Genomic DNA, 22,042 nt, shown 5'->3' on the forward strand with positions numbered 1-22,042 from the left:
AATAAACATCAAAGCAGAATTATATTAGTTTGGAATTCAATGTTCACTAACATAATTATAATACGAGCGTGGGTGGTGACATGAGATAATGCTCTGCTAGCCTAACCTAACCTGACATAACTAACCCCAATAATTTAACCTAACTTAAATAACCCAACTAATCTTTCCCTGTCTTCTGCTCGGGCTTATATAATACATCAACTTCAAGATTTAACTATACATGCTGAATCAGTGTGAACTTGTATGTAAAGAGTAAGACGGTTATTTGTTTTCGTTCTCTTGTTCTGAAGTTAATTGTTCTTGTCGTGTGTCCAGCTGTTGTGTTCTGTAAGGAGATGAATATAATCAGCCTCACTTGTTAGTAACCCGGGACTGTGAAAACTCCCATTAAAACATTTAGCAATATCAAGTAGTTTTTTAGTTAAACAATATTATTGGCTCAACTATATAGTCCTTTCTAAACCCTCGTCTATACCCCCCTAAGGAAGGAAATAAAGAAAAATATTTAAACGATCTGTGGAAAAAGATGAATTATGTTTCAATATTAAATATAGAAATACATTAAATCGTTGAACTGCGCTCTCAAAGGAAAACAATAATAGAATACCATCTCTAATAATAAAGAACTTGAGAATATCAGGTTCCATTCAAGGAGTTAGACGAGTGAACTATAATAAGACACAAGGACCTCAATGGTAAACGAGTTGAAAGGATTTATGTAGCAACGAAGTGACAAGATAGAATTGCGAATTACGGTTGAGGAAGAGAAAACTGACAACACTTAGGTAGGGGGTGACTCATTCTAAAGGGGACATGTGCCTATAAAGCCATTAGTATTTTCGTCACTTTGTTTGTGTTATTCTTGTATCTTAATCCCGTAATGATGAGACTAAACCCACATCAATACTGTGGTTCAACTCCAACATCTACAGACAAAAGCTACATAAAGCCTGTTCTTCTGAAGCGTTCTTCACAGTCTGAATCCTGACTCAAATGATTAAAATGTTATGTCTGATTTTTTTTACAGTAATATGTTCTTTCCCAAGTAGAGGTTTAGCCTACATGAGTCATAGGTCATTTCCCAGTATTGAAAAAATAAGAGAATTCAATGATAATTTTCAGAGTTTGGTGAACGTAACTGCTTATTTCTTCCTGACTTGCTCAGATCCACAGTCTTTAAGATTATGTAAATTGGAAAGATGAGTGTCTGAGGAGGTTGGTTGTATACATGTACTCAAGAATACTGTGAATGATATCTGAAAATCAGTATATATGTCTCATAGAAAGACATTTTTATTGGTTCTGAGGGTTTAACTGACCACAGCCTGCACTAAGGTGGCGACGCCCCACCTCAACCTCCAGGCTACAAGTGTTAACATTTAGTGTATAACTAAAAAAAAAAATCTTCACTCAAAGTAGGTAGTAGGCAGCTACCAAACAGGGAGGTACTACCACCTGGGAAGATATTGGAAGCATAATGTGTTGTCTAATGGTAGACCCTGCTGCCATATGGCGCCACGAAAATTGTGACCAAGTCCCAGGTTGCTGATCTGAATTTCTGTCTCATTTACACACAATTGCAGGGTCTCAATTGTTTCTCTTACCTTGAAAACACAACATAGGCCTACATATATCGTTTCTCACTATTGATCTTTTTTTTAAATTTTTGTATTTCTTTATGGTTCTTTTTTATTATTATATTATTATTATTATTATTATTATTATTATTATTATTATTATTATTATCAGTGTTGTTGTTATTAGTATTATTGTTATTATTTTATTTATTTTTATTATAGATTTTATTTACTATGAACTAATTATTATAATTATTGTTATTATTATTACATTTTCGACCCCCAGGCCCCGATGTGGGTCGGTGACCTGTTCCCGGGTGGGCTAATACCCGTAAAAAAAATAGATAAATAAATAAATAAATAAAATAAAACTGAATAAAGCTTCACTGACAATGAAAGAGGTCACAGGTCTTGAGAACCCAGACTACAAGTGACTCATTTCTCCAGGAGATAGGTATAGCTGGCTATTAGACAGGCAGCATACCGTTTAATTATGCCTAGGATGAAACACGATAAAGGTCATGTCGAGTTCGGGGCTTTATAAGGAAGTTTAATGGCTCCAATATATTTTTTCCTTATCTACGTGATTGATTTTAATGCATAAGTTTGCCAAGTCACATTATTCTAAGTCTCTCAGATGACTTAATCTTCTTGCTTCTCACAGCTTGAACAAAGTCTCATCCCTATCAGTATACACACTGGTACATTGTCAATCTGTGCCATCCAAATTTGTCGTCCATTGTGAGGTTAAAATATATATGTATATGTACCACCTTATTTGTTTATTATATATATGCAGTTAATGTGGAGGGCATTTCGCTTAATACGTAAAAAATACTATGTAGTGAAATTGAGTGTGAATGATGAGGATATAAATTATTATTGGTAGCAGAGACCGCGATGTAAAGGAATGATAAAACAACGAGACATTTGGGGAATAATTAATACGCTTCGTGCACTTGTATATCTAATTCACACTTAATGTTATTATCAGGTTGACATTCAAAATTATTTGGAAGCTGTAAGTGAAAAGTAAATAGTTAAATAAACAGTAAATTTCTATACACTAAAAAAATATATGGTTCGCGACCTCTACGGGTAAATGTTATATCAAGTAAGTTAGCGATATAGAATTACGTTGAACCAGAATTATAACTTGTTTATTCGATAAATTTAACCAACTGCTAACATTTATTTAGAAAATTGAATATAACATATTAAATTTTTACTTTAAAATTTTTATATTTACAAATTAATATTGTATCTTGCTTCTGTTGGTGGTGTGCTTCATGTTTGGTCTACCCGAGTAGCTGTCAAATGGATGCTGTCAGCTGTTATGGGTAACTACCATCGTACAGGCAGAATAATCGATTAATTGAAGAAATGGCAACAGCCTTAACGACAGCGACCCCATCAAGGGATGCAGTAAGAATTAAAGTGATCCAGGTGAGCGGCTAGTGGGAAGTTATTCCTTTAACACGGTGGTACCATTGTGAAGACTGGAATGTCGCAAAGCTTGTTTATATCGACTCCGTCTTTTAATTTTAGCTATATTTTTTTAAATTAATTAATAATTCCCTGAATTTCAACACTTAATTCCTTAATATTTATTTCTTGTAACCGTAGAATTAACAGTTAGTGGTAGAGGCCAGACAGGTGATGAATGTGAGGGGCTGGCTGACACACTTAACTATCCTTTTTAAGTGTTATTTTACAGCCTCTCCCTTTTTGTTTACTTTTGTAAAGGTTTTATTAATTTGAGCATGTTTTTATTTATGTATTATTCATGTGGCCACCAGGTATGTACAGTAACTTTCACCTGTATTAGGAACATCCCAGTACATATACACAAGTAGCTACAGGTTCTTTATGACCTCTAATACTGTACCAGCATGACTCCTGCCTCGCCATGGCCACTTGACACACACCACCTCTGAATTATAACTGATTGTAGAAGGAACAAACTTGTGAGCACAATGTACCACTCTGTGTATTTCCTTAATAAAATTTCTAATTAAATTATATATTTTTTTAAAGTTACCAAAGATCCACAGCCACTGTAGAACCCTAACTCGTGATAACCAGCTACACTAAGGAATACATTTAGTGAAGAAAACTTGTTTCTTACCTGTAAAATAAATAAAGTGGAAGAATTACTATTTTCTCTTGTTTTTACCTGAGTAATTATGGTCCATGTATGTGAGGACTCCATGTTTGTGCTTTTTCTGTTGATAAACACCTTCCAGTGACTAACTGAATGCTTCCCAGTGATCTTTTCATACCTAACCTAACCTAACCTCTCCTAATATAACTACTTCTGTCTTAGGAGGGATAGGTTGGGTTGGGTCATCTTATTTCAAATCTTATGATGTAAACAAGTCAATGTGGCTTTACCAGGAGCTAATGAATCAATTTTCATTCATCTTCAGGAAAAAATAATCCCCAATAGAAAGAAATTATGAAAGTTGCAATTCCTTCACTTTTTTTTATATTCTGGAGGTAAGATTTTTTTTTTGTAATTTTTGTCTGTAAAGTTGGTGGTTATCACAAGTTGGTGTTCCAGAGTACAGTACTGTACAGTTCATTCTTGCTAAAGTTGGAAATACAGTAGTGGTTATATTTTTATCTTTATGTCTGTCATCATGTTTTTCCATCTGGTGTGGAATACAGTGTAATTATTTTTTACTTTAGTCACCATTTCTGGTATTACTGGATACATTTTTATTTATAATAGTACTGTACAATATGTGATAATACAGTGCAACACAGTACAGTACAGTATAGCACTAACAAAGTAAAGGAAGTGAATAATATGTCATTTTTATTTGTTGCAAAAATATGGTGGGGACACCAGGCTGTTTAATGAAAGTAATCACAATACGTGTTTCTATTAATAATTGCAGCACAGTCATTGTGAAGTTGACTCCCAGTGCTGCCGCTTCAGTGTAGATCCTGAACTGACTGGCTATGAGGTGTTAAGGAATTTGATTGCCAGGGCCTTTGATCTTAAAGGGTAAGGAAGTAAGCTTTAGAGTAATTTCTCTTGTGTGTTATAGGCAAAATTCATTGTTTTGATCATAGATATTAACTTAACATTGTCTAATTATAGTTTACCTTTGAATTTAAGTTGATGAAGTTAGAAAATGTAATTATTGTATTATGTTTTGTAGCATCAGGATTAAGTAATGCAATATCTATCAGCTGAGGATGTTAGTTGAATTCACATGATACTTTTTCTACAGAGAGTTCCAGACTTGTTATTTAGCTCGTGATGATCGGTTCCCAGAGGCTTGTTGGGTCCCTATGTCATCTGATTTTGATCTGGAGATGGCCTTTGTCAAGTAAGTTTTTACTGCACTTGATTTTTTTATGGGGAATAGCCCACCCGGGCACAGATCATCGACCCACAGCGGGGCCTAGGGGGCGAGTTTAGGTGTGGACATAGGTAAATGTTGCAGTTATTACTTCAGGTGTTTAGTATTCAGATGCTGTTCTCACAACATGTCTGTATTCATTCTACTTATTTCCATAGTCATTAATTCCACTAAGGAAATTGGTTTAAAAATATGTTTCAAGGAAGTCTGACAGTGACAAAGTTTTCCAGTGGAGAGTGTGTGTGTGTGTGTTTTGTTCTGCATACTGCACTCGTATTTGGTTACGTGGAGTCCTTTGAAGAACTAATTTTGAAGGAAATGAAAGGTCCTTATATTGTTGTGTTTGAGGAAAGTTGTTTTAACTGATGCTTCTCCCTAAAGTCTTGTACAATATTTCCTTGCCAACAGGTCTGCTGATCCATACCTCTTAGTGAAGGTAGAGTTGTCATCATCTAATGGTACCTGGGATGCTGTCACCAATATGGATATTGCAAAACTTTCTCTCCCTGACCTTCCAAGGAACAACTACTCTGCCAAACTCCCAGGGATCTTCAAAGAAAAGGTATTAGTGGCAGTACAGTATTACTGTGTGTATATTATTCACACAATTCCTTCCATATAATTATGAACATGGTCTTGAAGTGCAAATAATTATTTGTTTTCAGTTCACTCTTGAAATACAGTATTTCAGGGTTTGGAGTTAATGGATGTTCATTAATTTCTGGCAACATTTAAAAAAATTCTCACTCTTTTGTTAATAGGGATGGTTTCTCTTTAATAAAATATTTATTACTAAAGAGAGCCGTTATCAGAGGCATCAGATAATAAAGTATTAGCATTATCAGATACGTATACCTGTTTCAGCATTAGCAATATCAGAAGTGTTGAGTGATATAAATTATAAAAGAGTTATTTTAGAAACAAGTTATTAGAGACAGCAGTGATACTTTACAGTCATACGTGTTTTTGTAAAGTAGACAATGCTGAGGACAATATTGGAAGGAAAAATCATGGGAAAGAGAATAATTTCTGGAAGCACTGAGATAAATTGACATAGACTTTACAGGAGTGATTGTTAAGTGTTTGAGAAAAATAATTAATGCTAAAACATTCCTAAACAGATGGAGAAGACTTTATCAATTGTTCAGAAAGCCTTAAGTTGGAATGAAGAAGGTGATGAAGCATCTTTTCGACCAATTAGACCCCCTCTCACTGACTCAGAGTTCCAGCAGATGCTAAATCGTGTGGGACAACTCGCTCATCCAAAGGAACTACGTCTTTGTGTGTACCTCGGAGGTCTTGAACCATCCCTCAGGTTAGTCATACATGAGGAAATGTGTCCCAGGAGGACACTCTACATTTTGCTTAACTTATTTTACACAGCTCCTTATAATAATCTTGTGTATTGTGAATATCCTGTTATGTCATGTATGGTGCTGGGAACTGGCAGGAAGAGAGAAGATCCTGGAGAATTTTGAGGTGTAGGTGTGTGATATAATTATTGGTAGAGATTTCATTTATACATATTGTGCTGTGATTTACTTGTCAAATAATTCTTCACAATAGGATTTTCTATGCTTTATATATTATTCATTAATGAAATCTTTATCTCCATTACCATGATTTACTGAACCTCAGACCTAACTTTAATTATACATTCAGATACGATGTATTTTTGTGCAGAAAGGTGATATGGAAGCATTTACTGAATGTATACCCTGAAGGCCTGACAGGGAGAGAGAGACTAGACTACATGAAACAGAAAACTAAGGAATATGAAGCACTGAGAGCAGTATGGCAGGAGCACCTCAATGATGATAACCAGGTGGTTAAAACTTTCATTTCCTCTATCTTGTTGATCTCTGTTTGCTCCTTTGAGATAATGACAGTGTTTAGCTTTTAATGATTTATCAGGTTTTGTATGTAGAAAAAAATTAGGGTATTGAATAATGGGTCTAAATGTATCAAAAATTAATTACAGTTACACATACAGTACATGGTGTAGGCAGGTACAGAGAGCACATATTGGAGAAGTACTGTATGTTAGATGTTCATATTTTCTTGTATGGTTGTAAGATTGATGAGAAGTTTAGGTGAAGGCTGTCTGATGAATACCTGTGGATTCCAAAGTATGCTGTCAGTTTCACAATAAAATCTACTTTGATAACCTTGAGGTCAAGAGCTGTGACATTATGTACCGTAAGCATTTACAATACATCATCATCTGTGGTATGATGCTGTATTGCTGTAGAATAGATATTATGGTCTGAATTAATTTATTGTGGTATATCAAAACTGCACTCACGGAACCCATGGAAATTGAGGGTCTACTGTACAGGTACTTGTGCAGAAATAATTGTTATTCAAATAAAATAAACCAGATTACATCAACAGTTCAAGAAAATTTGATATTTTAAAGTGAATAATACAGAAAGTTGTTATTCACGAAGTTATATTTGATTCACAGAATGAAATAGCAGACCAGACAGCAGAGCATCACATCTTGGTATGTTAACACTAGTACTCCATGGTTTACCACAACACCTGCACTTAACATAAGAGCTAAATAACAGAAATTGAAACTGAAAAAAATATGGTCTGGTCTTAAAAGTGAAAATGATTTTACATATAGCCTCATAGTACAACATAAGGAATGAGCTGGACACTTGCAATGCAGTAGTGTCATGAGTGTAGTTATCATTAAATGATCAGCACACATAAATGGGAAGACCATTTTTTTCTGGTGAAATCTTGGTTAAAAATTATTAGAAATAGTAAATGAAAAAATGCAGTACAGTATTTTAGTTTTCACAACTACAGTATACTGTACACTGTCCTCATAACACATTTAAAACATTTATGAAAAGGAAATATTCTTATATTTCTCTGGCATCCAAATGCTCCTATTTTAGCTTTATGTACTGCAGTTCTGTACTAGTTTATGACAAACTTCATCATGCTAAGTCAGGTGACACCCCTCTGGAAGGCCACTCACTATACTATTATGACCACATTTGTTGTGAGGCAGAAAGTGTATGAATTCATCTTAAGGAATCAGTGTGTTGTTACTGACATGTTGTATTTTAGTTCCCATGATATAATTTATGCACAGAATATTTACAAACATACAGTTCACATTTTGAAACTTATGTTTAGTACACTTAATTATGTGGATCACCTTAAGATTAACCACCCTAATGCTGCCTGGGGTATTTCGTTACCATTAGGGTGGTTAATCTTCTGGTGAATTAACATTGGGTATCTCATCTTTCAGTGATCCTACAGTATTACTGTATACATATTCTTAAGACATGGGCCAGTGAAATATAATACTGTACTGTACAGATTAACAAATGGGTAATTATTTTATGTTTGACGTGTAATAACAGAACTGAAATCTATGAGTTCTTTACCTTCGTCTTATGCAGCAGGTCAGTGAGGAAGTTAAGTATGTGACAAATATGGTTCGTAAGGACGTCCTGCGCACTGACCGACATCACTCTTACTTCAGCGGACCTGACGACAACAGTAATGTTCAGAGTCTGTATAATATATTAACCACGTAAGTTTCCACTTGTTTTGTTTTCCTGTATGTATGTTAAGTATTAATTTTCATTTAACCAGTTTTTATCAAGGGGTTAGAACATATATATTGTATCTAAAAAAATAGAGGTACCATACTGTTTTACTGTATTAGAGTAATAGAAAATGAACTCTGTTTTGCTGTAACTATCCTTGCAAAGTTCTCAGCATTTATTAACAGTTCTTTAGCCCTTGGAGCTGTTGACACATTTCTTACTCATACAGATGAGACCAGTATTCCAGATGGAGGGAAAACCTTCTCTGGGCTAGTTTGACCTGTGAGTCTGTTTATTGTAGTTTTGTTTATTGTAGTTTTGAAGATCAACAGCTTGAGGCTCCTCATCCTGGTACAATGCCTAAACAGTTTGTTTGAGGAATGATCTTGGCTTTCTGGTTTTAATGGTAGGATTCATATTCATAAAATCTTTTCTGTTAAATTGATGGGAGCAGATATTATTGGGAAGGTAACTACATGAGTGGTGACAAGCTTGTAATATATAGTGTACCATTATTCAGTGCTCCTTCCTCTCTACAAGAGGAGGTATGTGTGGACTCTGTACCAGTGCCCTTCCCTCTGTGAGGGGAGTCAGTGAATAGTTTCTGGAGTGAGATAAACAATACCAATACTATACAGTATGAGTATATAAAGGTTTCCTGTACATGCAGAAATATAAATTGAGAAAGAAAATAATGTTTTACATCATACAATACTGTATGTCTAACTAATGATGAGTTCAGAGACAGTACATATACTCCAACTGTACTGAAAAAAATTCTGAAAGGAATTTATTATTTTCAATAGAAAATACATAACATAAATAGGCCTTTGGTGTCATTTGGTATATTTTCTTTTGAATTTTTTTTTGTAGGATATATTCTGAAAGGTTTTTCAGGAACACAATCTTTACGTAAATTGAGGTCTGCCTATACAGTGATCCCTCGGTTAACGAACGCCTCGGTTAACGAAATTTCGGTGAATGAATTACCTTCCATAAGATTCTTCAGTTCGGTTAACGAATTCCTTACGAATTTTTACCAACATGTTTTCGCCTACTTTCGCCTGCTCATCAGCTGTAGTATTAATCCACCAATACAGTAATCGGTTTTAGGGCTTAAATTCGTTACCATTTGAGTAAATATCAAGAAGGTTGTACTATTCAATAATTTTCCAAGTCTTATATTAAAGTTTTTAGTAATTTTAACATTTATTTAACAAAATTGAAGTACAGGGAACTAGTTTTTAGCGCGCCAAACAGCCACTTGACTCGCCCAAAATGGCGTTAGTGTGTGTCCCTGCTCAGTGGAGGAAGCTTCTTGCTTGAGACTCTCTTGAACATAAACTATTTTACGTTTTTACAGTACAATTATTGGTCATTCTGAAGTTTATTTTACATATTGACAATATATAATGCATTGTAGTGTTGATTTAAAGAAAATAATCTTGAATTACACCAAGTGAACTAAAATTTTATGGTGAAATGGCAACATGAAGCATGGGGTGTCTTCTCTTCCACCACAATGCCTTCTCTTCTCCCTTCTCCTCCACCCCCATTCTAATTCCCATCATCATCATGCACACCTCAAAGTAAGTGTACTTTATTGCATTTATTTTTAGTTTGTATGTAATTTTCGGTGAGCTGGAACCAATTACCCAAAATCCCATTGAATTGTGTTCGTTAACCGAGGGACCACTGTACAATACATGTATAGTACAGTACTGTATATAGATTTGCTACTGATAATAAAATGAAAATATTTTATTCTAAACATATAATATTGATTTTCTTGGGAACAGATATGCACTGAATCACCCATCAGTTGGGTATTGTCAGGGCATGAGTGACTTGGCCTCACCGCTCTTGGTAACAATGAGGGATGAGGCGCAGGCATATGTGTGCTTCTGTGCTCTCATGGCTCGAGTTCACTCCAACTTTCACATTGATGGTAATGCCATGACACTCAAGTTTCAGCATCTCACTGAAGCTCTCATATTTTACGATATAGAATACTTCTCCTATCTTCAGCTTCACCAGGTATGTACTTATTGATGATTATTGCCCTATAACCAGTGGTTATAGGGCAATAATTTTTAAATTGCTTTATCCTATTCTGTATAGACAATATGTATCAGTAGTGTGTGCTCAACAGAAGGCTTCAGAGCAAATAAAATTTTCATCTTATTTTTAATCTTTGACTTTTGACAGATTTCACCAGAGAATGGGATACCTTCCTAATTACTTTAATGAGATTTACATATTAATGTGTTCTTAACCTCTCCCTTACAGGCTGATGACCTTCTCTTTTGCTACCGATGGTTGTTGTTGGAATTAAAACGTGAATTTGCCTTTGATGATGCCCTGTATATGTTAGAAGTTCTCTGGAGCTCCCTACCACCAAACCCTCCTGAGGAGTCCTTGCCACTGTTTGAGGTTTGATAATACAGTACTGTATATATATATATATATATGTATGATCACTATTTTATGATAATTTTACATGCTTGCATGGGTTAGATGTGATAATGTGATTTTTTTATCCTCTTCACCACTAATCAGCTTGTTAGCCGCTTGGGCGATCAGTCACGTCCGTTACGCACTGTTGGCAAGTACTGGGCATGCACTGGCCCATGAATGTACCTGAACCTGCTCCATTGTCTGTCAAGTCTGGTCTTGAAAGAGCTTACACTCAAAAAAGTTTGCCCTCACAGTTTTCTGGACCTGCGGCTTCTTCAATCTTGAGCTGTAACCCCTTGTGGGACGAGCGTCCGCCACCTCCAAGGACACTCGACTGAGTAGTGCCCCCTGAGATGCTTACACACCTCAATTAGGTCGCCCCTTGCCCATCTGTAGTATAAGCTAGGCAAGTTCAGGCACTCCAATCTCTCAGGGTAGTTGAGGTGCCGAAGTGCAGACACCAGTCTGGTGGCCCTCCTTTAAACATTTTCGACCAACTGACAGTCCCTAGTATATCTCAGGGACCAGACAGGGTGGCAGTAATCCAGATGGGGAAGCATTTCACTCTTGAAGATCGTTATGAGGGACGAACCGTCTTGATATCTGAACGACCTTCTTATAAGACCTAAGAATTTATTTGCCCGATTTACCTTCTCACAATGGCCCGAGAACTTCAGCTCATTGTCAACATACACACCTAGGTCCTTCTCACATTCAGTCTCAAACAGTGCAGTTTCTTCATCCCGTTGGGACATACGATACTCCTCCTTACCGTTGGTACGCCCCAGGTGCATCCTCTTACACTTCGTGACATTGAATCTCAGCAGCCATTTCTTCGACCATTCTTGGAGCTCACAGAGATCCTTCTGCAGCTCTTCACAGTCTGCTTGGTTCTTGATTTCCCAAAATAACTTAGCGTCATCCGCAAACATTTGTATGGAGGAGTGTACAACGTCAGGCATGTCATTTATGAAACAAACAAACAACAGCGGGCCCAATACACTGCCCTTTGGTAACCCGCTTGTGACAGGTACAAATGATGATTTCGTGCCATTAGTCACCACACACTGCTTGCGGTCATGTAGAAAGTCTTTTATCCACGCTAGGACATTTCCCCGAATTCCGTACCCTTCCAGTTTGATTTTCAGCCTTTTTTGGGGTACACTGTCGAAAGCCTTGGTAAAATCTAGGTATATATTGTCGATATTACCACCCTGTTCCAGAATATGGGTCCAAATATCTAATACCTTGAGCAACTTTCCAAGTTGGTTTGCATTAAAAAAATCACAGAGGACACACATGATTCACATAATGTACAGATAAATGACCAGGGAACAAATACTTTACAAAAAGATCCAAGTTCTTCAAGGATTATTTTCATTTTAAGGGAGCACAGTGGAAGTACAGTACTCCTGGAAGATGGGAATAATAATGAAAGGTCTTAGATCTGTTCAGGGTTCTGCTTCCTTGTGGCTACCTGCATCATTTGTGGGTGGGTGTGCATGTGTGTTTAGGAGTACAGTGCTGTATGTGTGATGAAGATTGTATATGATTATTTGTATATGAATGTAAGAATGTTTGCATGTGTATGGAAGTGTGTTTATGTGTAAGATTATGTGCTTGCATGTGTGCATTGTGTGTTGGATACAGTATACTGTATATTACCATGATGTAGTGAATGAATTTCACCGTATATTAGGTTGTAAGTAATTAATGCAAGTTATTTCCTGCCAGACAGACAACAAGTGCACCACACACCTCTCATATTTGCTCAGTTGTCTTGGCAGTAAATGGCTTCTTTACATATTGTTTATAAGTCATTTTGCTCTATAGATCCTATTCTTTATTATTATAGTACTGTACTTTCCTTTTGTATTTAACTATATACATTATAAAAAACCCTTATATTCTGGTGTTTTTATGAAATGTTTTCTCCATGATTAATGACCATCCCATCTTTAAGAGTCATGTACTGTACGGGTAACTCGTGTTTGATGTAAGCGTTTTTGGAATAACCCGATTGTTCAATTAATAACAAAAGCTAATTTACGAGCACTTATTTTTGAAATAATGCGCTCAAGACAGTTTCAATTTGCCACGCGTATTTGCCTGGTTGCCTGGCAATGGAGTTGCATGTGATGACTAGTGAGATGCTTGTAAGTTATTACTATAAAGTCGCAGTCATATCAACACCAACGATTTTAATATAATTATTATTAATAATAATACAGGGAATTACGGTATTATAATAATGTAATGATAAAGATTATTACTACTAATGATGAAGATAATGAAGTATTCTGTGCAACAACTGTGACAACGTCCAGCAAGCTTCCCACATATCGCTTTCTCAGTTCACACCAGCACTACTTTTTCTCTGTGCTCTCATTTGCATTGTGTGTTTATCACATACCTTTTCAAAGTGTTAAACGCTGTTTTCCCCATTGAGCATGTCTGGAAAAGTCCATCTGCCTCCTCTGGGGCACCTAAAGCTAAAAAGGCACGAAAAACAATTGCAATAGATGTGAAATTAAATGTGATCACCCGCCTTCAGAGAAGAGAGCGTGTGTCGGAGGTTGGCCACGTGGTTGGTTTAAGTGAGAGCACTGTTTGTACCCTGTATGGTATATAATGGTTCCTCTAACGTGTACCATTTACATGTATTCTTATGGGAAAATTATATTTAATTTATGCGTTTTTTAATTACAGTCAGTTCTGCTATAACGTGATAGTTGTGTTCTTGTAAAATATCGTGTTATAGAAAATCGCGTAATAGAAATAACAGGGCTTATGGAGAATATAGGGTTAGGTGCAGATTACTACTCGAAATCGAAAAAAAATTAGTAGTTAGCCTAACACAAAGGATAGCACAGTCTAAATAAATGTTACATTCATATCTAATAATGAAATCATACAGTAAATGTAACACTTTACCTTGAAAAAATATGAATATAACTTGATGGGGGAGAAGGGTGATTTTGAGGTTGATAACATCGAGCTTCTCTTCAAGTGTTATATCCTTTCTTTTACGATCATCACCGGGAATTCGATCACCAGAACGCTTCTTGGAGATATTCTTCTTTAACATATTCACAGTTAATACCACAAAATTGGAGAAATAGTAAGCAAAAATCGCGTTACAGCAAACAAGCGTTTGCGTTACACAAATATCGTTCCTCTATTCATATATCGCGTTAGCGCAAATTCGCGTTATCAAAACACGCGTTATAGCAGAACTCACTGTAAGCAGTGGTTTTCAAGAACGTAACCCCCGCGTAAAACGAGAGGTGGGTGTACAGGTATCCTGCAATTTACGCTGGAGTTACGTTCCTGAAAAACCCATCTTAAATTGAAATACTGTACATGTATCGGGAGCATTAAGAGATGGGGGTTCAATGGGATACTTTCCCAGCCAGTCTGACACCCACATGTATCACCGAGAAAAAAACAAACAATAAACCTGCACTAATAAAATACGTAACTAAAACACAATTAAACAACACTCACCACACCATTAAGAACGAGCTTGGTCATCATCATAATTATGTCCCCTTCAAAGCTAAGAGGAGACGTCACTCTGACTCCCACATAGCCTCTGCAGTTTCACCTTCAGAAACATGGTTTTCCTTGGTGCCTTGGTCTTTCCAGATGCAGGAGCCTCAGCAACACACTTGCTAGACATTTTCAAAGTTGCACTCCTTCACAAGTCACAAAAACAGAGTCAAAGTACTTGTCACAAAAACAGAGCAAAAGCACGTGTCACAAAAACAAAGTGAAACCACTTCACAATCACAAAAACTGATTACAATCTGAATGTTAGTGATGTTTCTCACTAAAAAAAAAAAAAAAAAAATCCTGCTGTTAAGTAACAACACTGATATTGACTGATAATCATTGAGCTACATGATCACAGGCAGATGTGATCACCATTGCACGAAGTGTGGGACTGTAGTGCACTGGGTGGTGGTGTGCGGGTTGATGATGCTGCATCTGACAGGTGGAGAGCGAGATGTGTTCCATATTACGCGCATCAGTGATTTTGGCGGGACAGTGACGATCGTTCAAGCAAATTTTTTTTATTGTAAATAGGGAGGTGGTCTTAATACATCACCATTGTTCAAATGAAATATCGTAAATAGGGAACTCGTAAATTGGGGGATACCTGTACATAGTTTAGTGTAAATTAGGCACTGGTTAATTATGGGAGATATCGGTGCCCCTCAACGTAAGACTGAATAACTAAATAGGTGAATGTAGAAATATGCACTGTTGATGTGGTAATGACTCAGTTTTCAGCTTCTAGGGGCAGCACTAGATTTTAAGCTCCTTTTCAGGTATAACTATACTGAAGCTGGAAACTTTGTGAATCATTTGATTAGTCTCTCCAGCCTCTATTTCAAGAGGCTGATCAGAGTTTTATCTCTGTACACTCGGCTAGTTGTGCCAACAAGAATCATCTATTCCAGCCTCAGTTATAAAATGGGATTTCAGGAACAATTGTGTATTTTTTGTACATTCTATCCAGGGTTAATAATGCTATTACTGTATAGTTTTACTGAGTGACTTGGGAATCAGTCAAAAAACTGAAAATAAATATCCTTCAAGTTGGTGGATACTTAAACTCTGCAGACAGAAGCAAAACACCTTTAGGACATTATTGTAAACAGGTAACACCACATGTTATACAGGTATTTGTTGGTTCATATTTGTCTTCTCCTTGCTTCCCTACAAATTTATTTTCTGTTCATTAAAACAATAATGCCAATAAAGAACCATTTAGAAATATCAAGTAATAAAGTGTGGCAACTCTCTCTCTGACCATTACCAAAAACATACATACAAACAGTATGAAGGTTGCTGGGTAACTAAGACAACACCCCAGGATCTACTCTAATCATTTATCTACAGCATAACAGCAAAAGATTGTAGGTAATATTACAAAGTATAACCACATCAGGTCTGGCAAGGATCATGAGAAGGACTTGGGCAGTAAACCTGTGAGACACGACAAAACTTGTTGGAAGGATTTTTGCATAAAAAACATTGTGGTGAGAATGTTACTTGACTATCATGTATGTGTTGCATATGTTTTACTGCAACATTTGCATTGGCAGAAAAAGGCAGAATTAAAATGTTAAACTTAAAGACAATGAAAGGTAGAAACGAAGAAGTTAAAGAATTACATGAAGGATAATAGAAATCATTTGAAGAATAGAGTGGAGTTTGAGAATAATTGGTAATGGTCAAAATAACACATCTCTCAGTGCTCCCATGAGTAATTTGTATTAACCAATCTCATTCCTGGAAGTGAGTAATCAGCATATACAATACTCTAAATGTCAACTTGTTTCTATATACTGTACAATATAGCAATTTCTTCTCTCGTGTGTAATGTCAGATATCACTTTACAGAATGTGTAATATCCCTCAGGTTTGAATTTCAGGTGCAATTCAATCCAGTTCAAGAGGAAGAGACTCCCGTTCCACCACCCACACCTCGACAAAACCATTATGATAACGTGTGTGCCCTGAGACGACAGCGGTCCTGTGTCTCAAACAGAAGTGCTGAGTGTCTTGCAGCCATCTTGAGTAGACGAGCAGCTAGTGTGGACTGTGATGGCCCTGAAACTGGTGCAGGCGGGAAGAAACTAAGTCGGACATGGTCCCAGCCTATAGACACTTCTCGTGTGAGAACACGGGTGCCGAGTGGTGAAACTGCAATGAATGTTGATAGGATAAGAGAGGAAAGTACTTCACCAGAAGACAGTCCAACCAGGAATATCAGGAAAATTAGAAATCTGAGAGAATTTCAGCTTTTGACTAAAAATAAAGATTCAGATTGTGAGAGTAATCCAGCTTCACCTTGTAAAGACAAAAAGATTTCAAATAGAAAAAAGGATGAGAATTTCAAGTCAGTATCAGTTTTAGGTGAAAACTTGAGCAACAAATCTCGAAGATGTTTTTCAGACTCCGATGCTGATGTTGGTGTGCCTGTGTACTCAGATGGTGGGGAGGTAGATGTTTGGCAGAACCCCGTTGCAACACTGTCACCAGAGACCGATCAGCAGTTACAAATTGTTTGTCAAGAGGAACAACCTACTACCATTCAGCAGCTCACTCCTAAAACTAATGGTCAACATCAACAGTCAGAAGTGGAAGGTGAGAACGAGGCTACCATGACCGCTAGTGTTAATTCTTGTGAAGAAGTAACTGAAGTCACTGGTTGGCAAGTTACTGTGAGTGCTAGTGGATCTCCACAGGTTCATACAATGCCTCCTCCTGAAGAATTTGGTGGTGGAAACCCATTTCTCATGTTTCTGTGCCTCACCCTTCTCCTACAACATCGTCAACTTATAATGCAAAATAAAATGGATCACAATGAGCTAGCTATGCACTTTGACAAGATGGTTCGACAACACAATGTAAATAAGGTACTTGGTCAGGCCAGACGTATGTTTGAGACCTATCTTAAATTGGACTTTTCTAAGGCACGTTCAAAAAACACTCCTCCTAGTTCTACAAGTAATCAATCATGTTAATATGTATAACAATCTTGAAACTTATTTTTAATATTGAACCACAGCAGTTTAGTACTGTACAGTACTGTACTAAAAAAATCTGGATTTTTCAAACCATCAAAAATTATTTTTTGTTAAGAATTTGATTTTGATAAGAATTAGTTCAGATGAAGTGGCTTTATTCAGTAAATATTTAATAATTCTTAAAGGGCTTATGAAGAACCCAAAGTTTGTTGATTCAGAGTTAGTACATTTGTGTAATATTTAAAGTTGTTTAACTGTAGCATCATCTGTCTTGTACGTAAGAAATGGAGTGAGAAAATATGATATTGTAAGTCCTACCAGTTGCTTCTGTCTGCCTAATAAGCTGACAAAAGTGAAGTTGAAATGTTGCCCCAGTTAAAATATGTATGAATGATGAAAAGAATTAAAAGATCACAGATGAATACTAAGCTACCTGTTTCTTCTCTTAGAAGTGTTAGGACAGCAAGGAGCAGATACACTTCAACAGTCACAGTTTGTCTTTGAACTCTTCTCACATTTGCTAGGACCAAATTATTCCCTTCGTTCACTAAACACACACCTGCATGTGCATGCAGACAAACACACATCTCACTCACACACACACACATATACAGAGGTACATTCACTCTTTCTTTTCGTTAAATATTTTATCACTAAAAGAAGCAAGGCTGTTACATACTATGCTGTGGCGTAGGGGTTATAAATGTGTGCCACACTGAAATAACTTACGCCAATTGAATTATTCAATTGGGTAAAAATAAAAGAGTACTGTACAGTACATTAATTCCTTAACATTTGCAGGAACTGGGTTTGGTTAAGTTTGAATCTTGTAATATTCCTACATAGAAATCAGGTATATATATTATGTCTAACTCAGCCTGAGAATTTTCCTAAGCTTCCACACTCCATGACTGAGAGGCTCAGTTGTACCCATCCTCACCTCCCACACATCAGCCTGGCACCATTTTATGTGACATGCCCAACCTGCTATGATACAATAACTAATAAAATAACAAGATTTTATATTATACTGTTATACTACTAATGTGAACATAAACACATTGAAGTCATAGCAAATCCACACATGGGAGGTCTTTGGGTTTTAGTGGGGTGCCATGACAGTGTCTACTGCAGCTGCTGCTACAGTGGTTATCATTATATAAAATATCAACTGCTACACTAAAGGATATAAGTACTGTACAGCCATAAAATGCAGTTCATAAATACAGGAATGTGCAGAATATATTGCCTTTCCAAGCAAGGCAAATTCCTCAATTTGCTTCCTGATAGTTGCTGCCTCTGCTTATTCTAGGGTTTAGGGAGGAACAGCCATGAAGCATTAATTATTTGCTTACCACATTACTTGAGGAAGAGCTGTAATTCATTCCTTGCATTACATTAAAACATGTTATACTGTGGGATTATTGTGAGTGATTTCATAAATACTCTTGTTATTATTTTATGCTTATAATTAGAATGTTGTGTGATTGAAGTTTAGGTGTACAAGTATTTATGAAGAATTTGACCTTTTTCTTAATTTTGTAATTTATTAAGGGAGTTCAGAAATGCAGTGTTATCATAGTTAAGGTATCTGGTATCTAGTGTCAGGGTTTCTTATGATTTGTAAAGAGTAAAACTGGTTATACTGTACTAGGACTCTCTACACTACTCCATACTTTTTTTTTTACTTGACTTTGCGGTCTCTTAAGTTACACAGTGTGCTACCAAAAGTAACTTCACATGAGGAAACACTGAATATGTACTGGTACTGTATTGTTTTAATTAAAGACTTTATAACTTGATACAAGTTCACACAGGTCTACAGGATGAAACACAGGTCCCATAAGGTAAAACACTCCTGGGGGATATTAGTGACATAGTACCATTTTATGTAATTGTTCCTATTAAGTCGTAAACTGGTTGGTGATTCACTCTGACAACGTAAACTGTCTGTGAGACTTAGTGATTTCTTCCACTGACTGATCATTATATGTTGAGTAAATTATGGTAAACATGTTTATAGGATTATTGACACATTTTTTTCAGGTCAACTGGTAAGGTTCACTTTGAGTGCAGCTAGGCTATGTTTGGTTGGTACACACCTCCAGTTTGGCCTCAGGTATTTGGAGAACTCTATGTCCAGTTTTGGCTAACAATTACCTTGATGTTTATCTTATGTGAGAATCCTGGTCTCAGGGTTTCCATATCTGAGCTCTTCTAGCAGGAGTCCAGGAAGACTCTCTTTCCCTGTTTTATCCCTTAGACCCCGGGCATTGTAAGACCTGCTGAATCCCCCATCTGGGCACATAAAAAAAAAAAATAAAAAAATCCATTGTCACCTTATAAATGGGTCAATCAGTATAAGAAAAATACCAGAATAATGTACTTACATTCAACTTTCACTGTAGCATAGTTGGAGAGTTGTCTGGAGTGTTGATGTGGAGTGATGAAAGATGTCATGTTTGAAGTTACTGTACACAGCTTAAAGTGAACAGGAAGTGATGTTGCCACACACTTACAACACACAATTCTTACTTGAAGGCCCTTTTATGTCATATGTCTACCTTATAGTTATTACAAAACACAAAATATTTAAATTTTTCTCAAAAGAACTATAAAATACTGGTAAGAATATTCAGGCAGCATAAAACTTATCACTGTATTTTATTATCATTATACAGTGGTCCCTAAGTTAACGAACACAATTCGTTCCAGAAGGTCGTTCATTAACCAAAAATTTCGTTAACCGAAACCATTGTTTCAATGGGATTTTGGGTATTGGTTCCAGCTCACCGAAAATTACATACAAACTAAAAATAAATGCAGTAAAGCACACTTACTTTGAGGTGTGTATGTAGAAGGCTCCTGGTTGATGATGATGGAAATTAGAATGGGGGTGGAGGAGAAGGGAGAAGAGAAGGCATTGGGGTGGAAGAGAAGTCACCCCATGCTGCCATTTCACCCATAAAATTTTAGTTCACTTGGTGTAATTCAAGATTATTTTCTTTAAATCAACACTGCACTGCATTATATATTGTCAATATGTAAAATAAACTTCAGAATGACCAATAATTGTACTGTAAAAACGTAAAAATATGTTATGTTCAAGAGTCTCAAGCAAGAAGCTTCCTCCACTGAGCAGAGACACACACTGATGCCATTTTGGGTGAGTCAAGTGGCTGTTTGGTGCACTAAAAACTATTTCCCTGTACTTCAATTTTGTTAAATAATTGTTAAAATTACTAAAAACTTTAATATACGATTTGGAAAATTGTTGAATAGTACAACCTTCTTGATATTTACTCAAATGGTAACGAATTTAAGCCCTAAAACCGATTACTGTATTGGCGGACTAATACTACAGCTGATGAGCAGGCGAAAACATGTCGGGAAAAATTCGTAAAAAATTCGTTAATCGAAATTTTTTCGTTAACCGAAGTGAAGAATCTTATGGAAGATAATTCGTTAACCGAGGGATCACTGTATTTTCAAATACATACACTACAGTCTTTCTTCGACTTACGACGGGGATTCCGTCCCGACGACCAGATTGTAAGTCAAATTGGTTGTAAGTCGAAAAGGCGAAAATAATACATAGAAATTCTAAAATGGGTGTCTCTTTTTCTTCTCAACACCACGAGAACTCTCACTTTTATGCTTGCCAGCCATTTTAAAGGGAATTACAAACGAAAATTTTGTCAGTACACATCGCGATCACTAACTTGGGATTCGAAAATACGTAATGTGAAAAATATTTTATACGATCATGGCCGTCGTATGTCCGGGTTGTCATAAGTCGAATATGTCTTAAGTCGAGGAGAACTGTACTTGTATTTACATGTACGTAGTTCTACTGAATTTATAACTTCTTGATCATGTGGAAGTCTTTGTAATACGGAATGCATAAGGCAACTCCACACTCCTTGCACCAAGTTGCTATATCTTTGTGGGATATATTGGCAGGGTGGGTAGGGAGGGAGAGTCATTGTCTGTAGGCCTATCACTGTCTTCATTGCCTCAATAAACTCGACATTATCTGGGTTCTGTTTCCTCCCCATCACTGTGTTTGTCACCCTACACTATACTAATGCCACTCAAGTCAAGGAACACTTGACGAACAGCACTAATGTCAAGTAAATACCTTCACTTGCACTTGGATGTGGAGGAGTGAGATGGGGAAGAAGGGATTTAAGGACCCCTTCTTCCCCATCTCACTCCTCCATTCCTCATGATATGTAGCAGGTAACTGACAATGAGGCAAGAGTCTTGAAACAAATACAGTTGTACCCCACTTAACGCGGTCAATAGAACCCAGAGGGTCCCGCGTTAAGTGAACAACAGAACATATGGGATTAATTCCAATAGAAACCAGCCCGAACCCCAAACTCCACTTTTTGAAGACACATAACTATGTTGTAGTAAAAATAACATCTTAATTTTATGATGGTACATGCACACAATTAATACTTAAGAGAAATAGAGAAATACAGTCGCCAAGTTAATGTCCATTCAAA

General features: G+C 36.5%; 1 protein-coding gene across 3 annotated transcripts; it reads left to right on the forward strand.

Moving 5' to 3' along the window:
* Positions 1-2,881: 2,881 nt before the first annotated feature.
* LOC121861537 (TBC1 domain family member 25-like) lies at positions 2,882-20,308 on the forward strand. 3 transcript variants are annotated; one of them, XM_042359382.1, is made up of 11 exons: positions 2,882-3,023; positions 4,481-4,590; positions 4,820-4,918; positions 5,360-5,513; positions 6,073-6,266; positions 6,635-6,776; positions 7,419-7,457; positions 8,380-8,513; positions 10,329-10,566; positions 10,819-10,962; positions 16,431-20,308. In XM_042359382.1, exons 1-11 carry the CDS (start codon positions 2,961-2,963, stop codon positions 17,523-17,525), a joined length of 2,412 nt encoding a protein of 803 aa, XP_042215316.1. In that variant the 5' UTR covers positions 2,882-2,960; the 3' UTR covers positions 17,526-20,308. The 3 variants fall into 3 exon arrangements, with proteins under 3 accessions (XP_042215316.1, XP_042215317.1, XP_042215318.1); XM_042359383.1 differs by having other exon boundaries at positions 8,383-8,513; XM_042359384.1 differs by lacking the exon at positions 7,419-7,457.
* Positions 20,309-22,042: the final 1,734 nt, after the last annotated feature.

The sequence above is a fragment of the Homarus americanus genome, unplaced genomic scaffold (assembly GCF_018991925.1).
Source record: "Homarus americanus isolate GMGI-L3 unplaced genomic scaffold, GMGI_Hamer_2.0 scaffold24260, whole genome shotgun sequence".
Classification (NCBI taxonomy): Eukaryota; Metazoa; Arthropoda; class Malacostraca; order Decapoda; family Nephropidae; genus Homarus; species Homarus americanus.

Coding starts and splice junctions, on each gene's coding strand:
- LOC121861537 (XM_042359382.1), top strand. CDS start 2,961: ATGGCAACAGCCTTAACGACAGCGACCCCATCAAGGGATGCAGTAAGA. Junction 3,024..4,480: donor TAAGAATTAAAGTGATCCAG/GTGAGCGGCTAG, acceptor TAATAATTGCAG/CACAGTCATTGTGAAGTTGA. Junction 6,267..6,634: donor GGTCTTGAACCATCCCTCAG/GTTAGTCATACA, acceptor ATTTTTGTGCAG/AAAGGTGATATGGAAGCATT.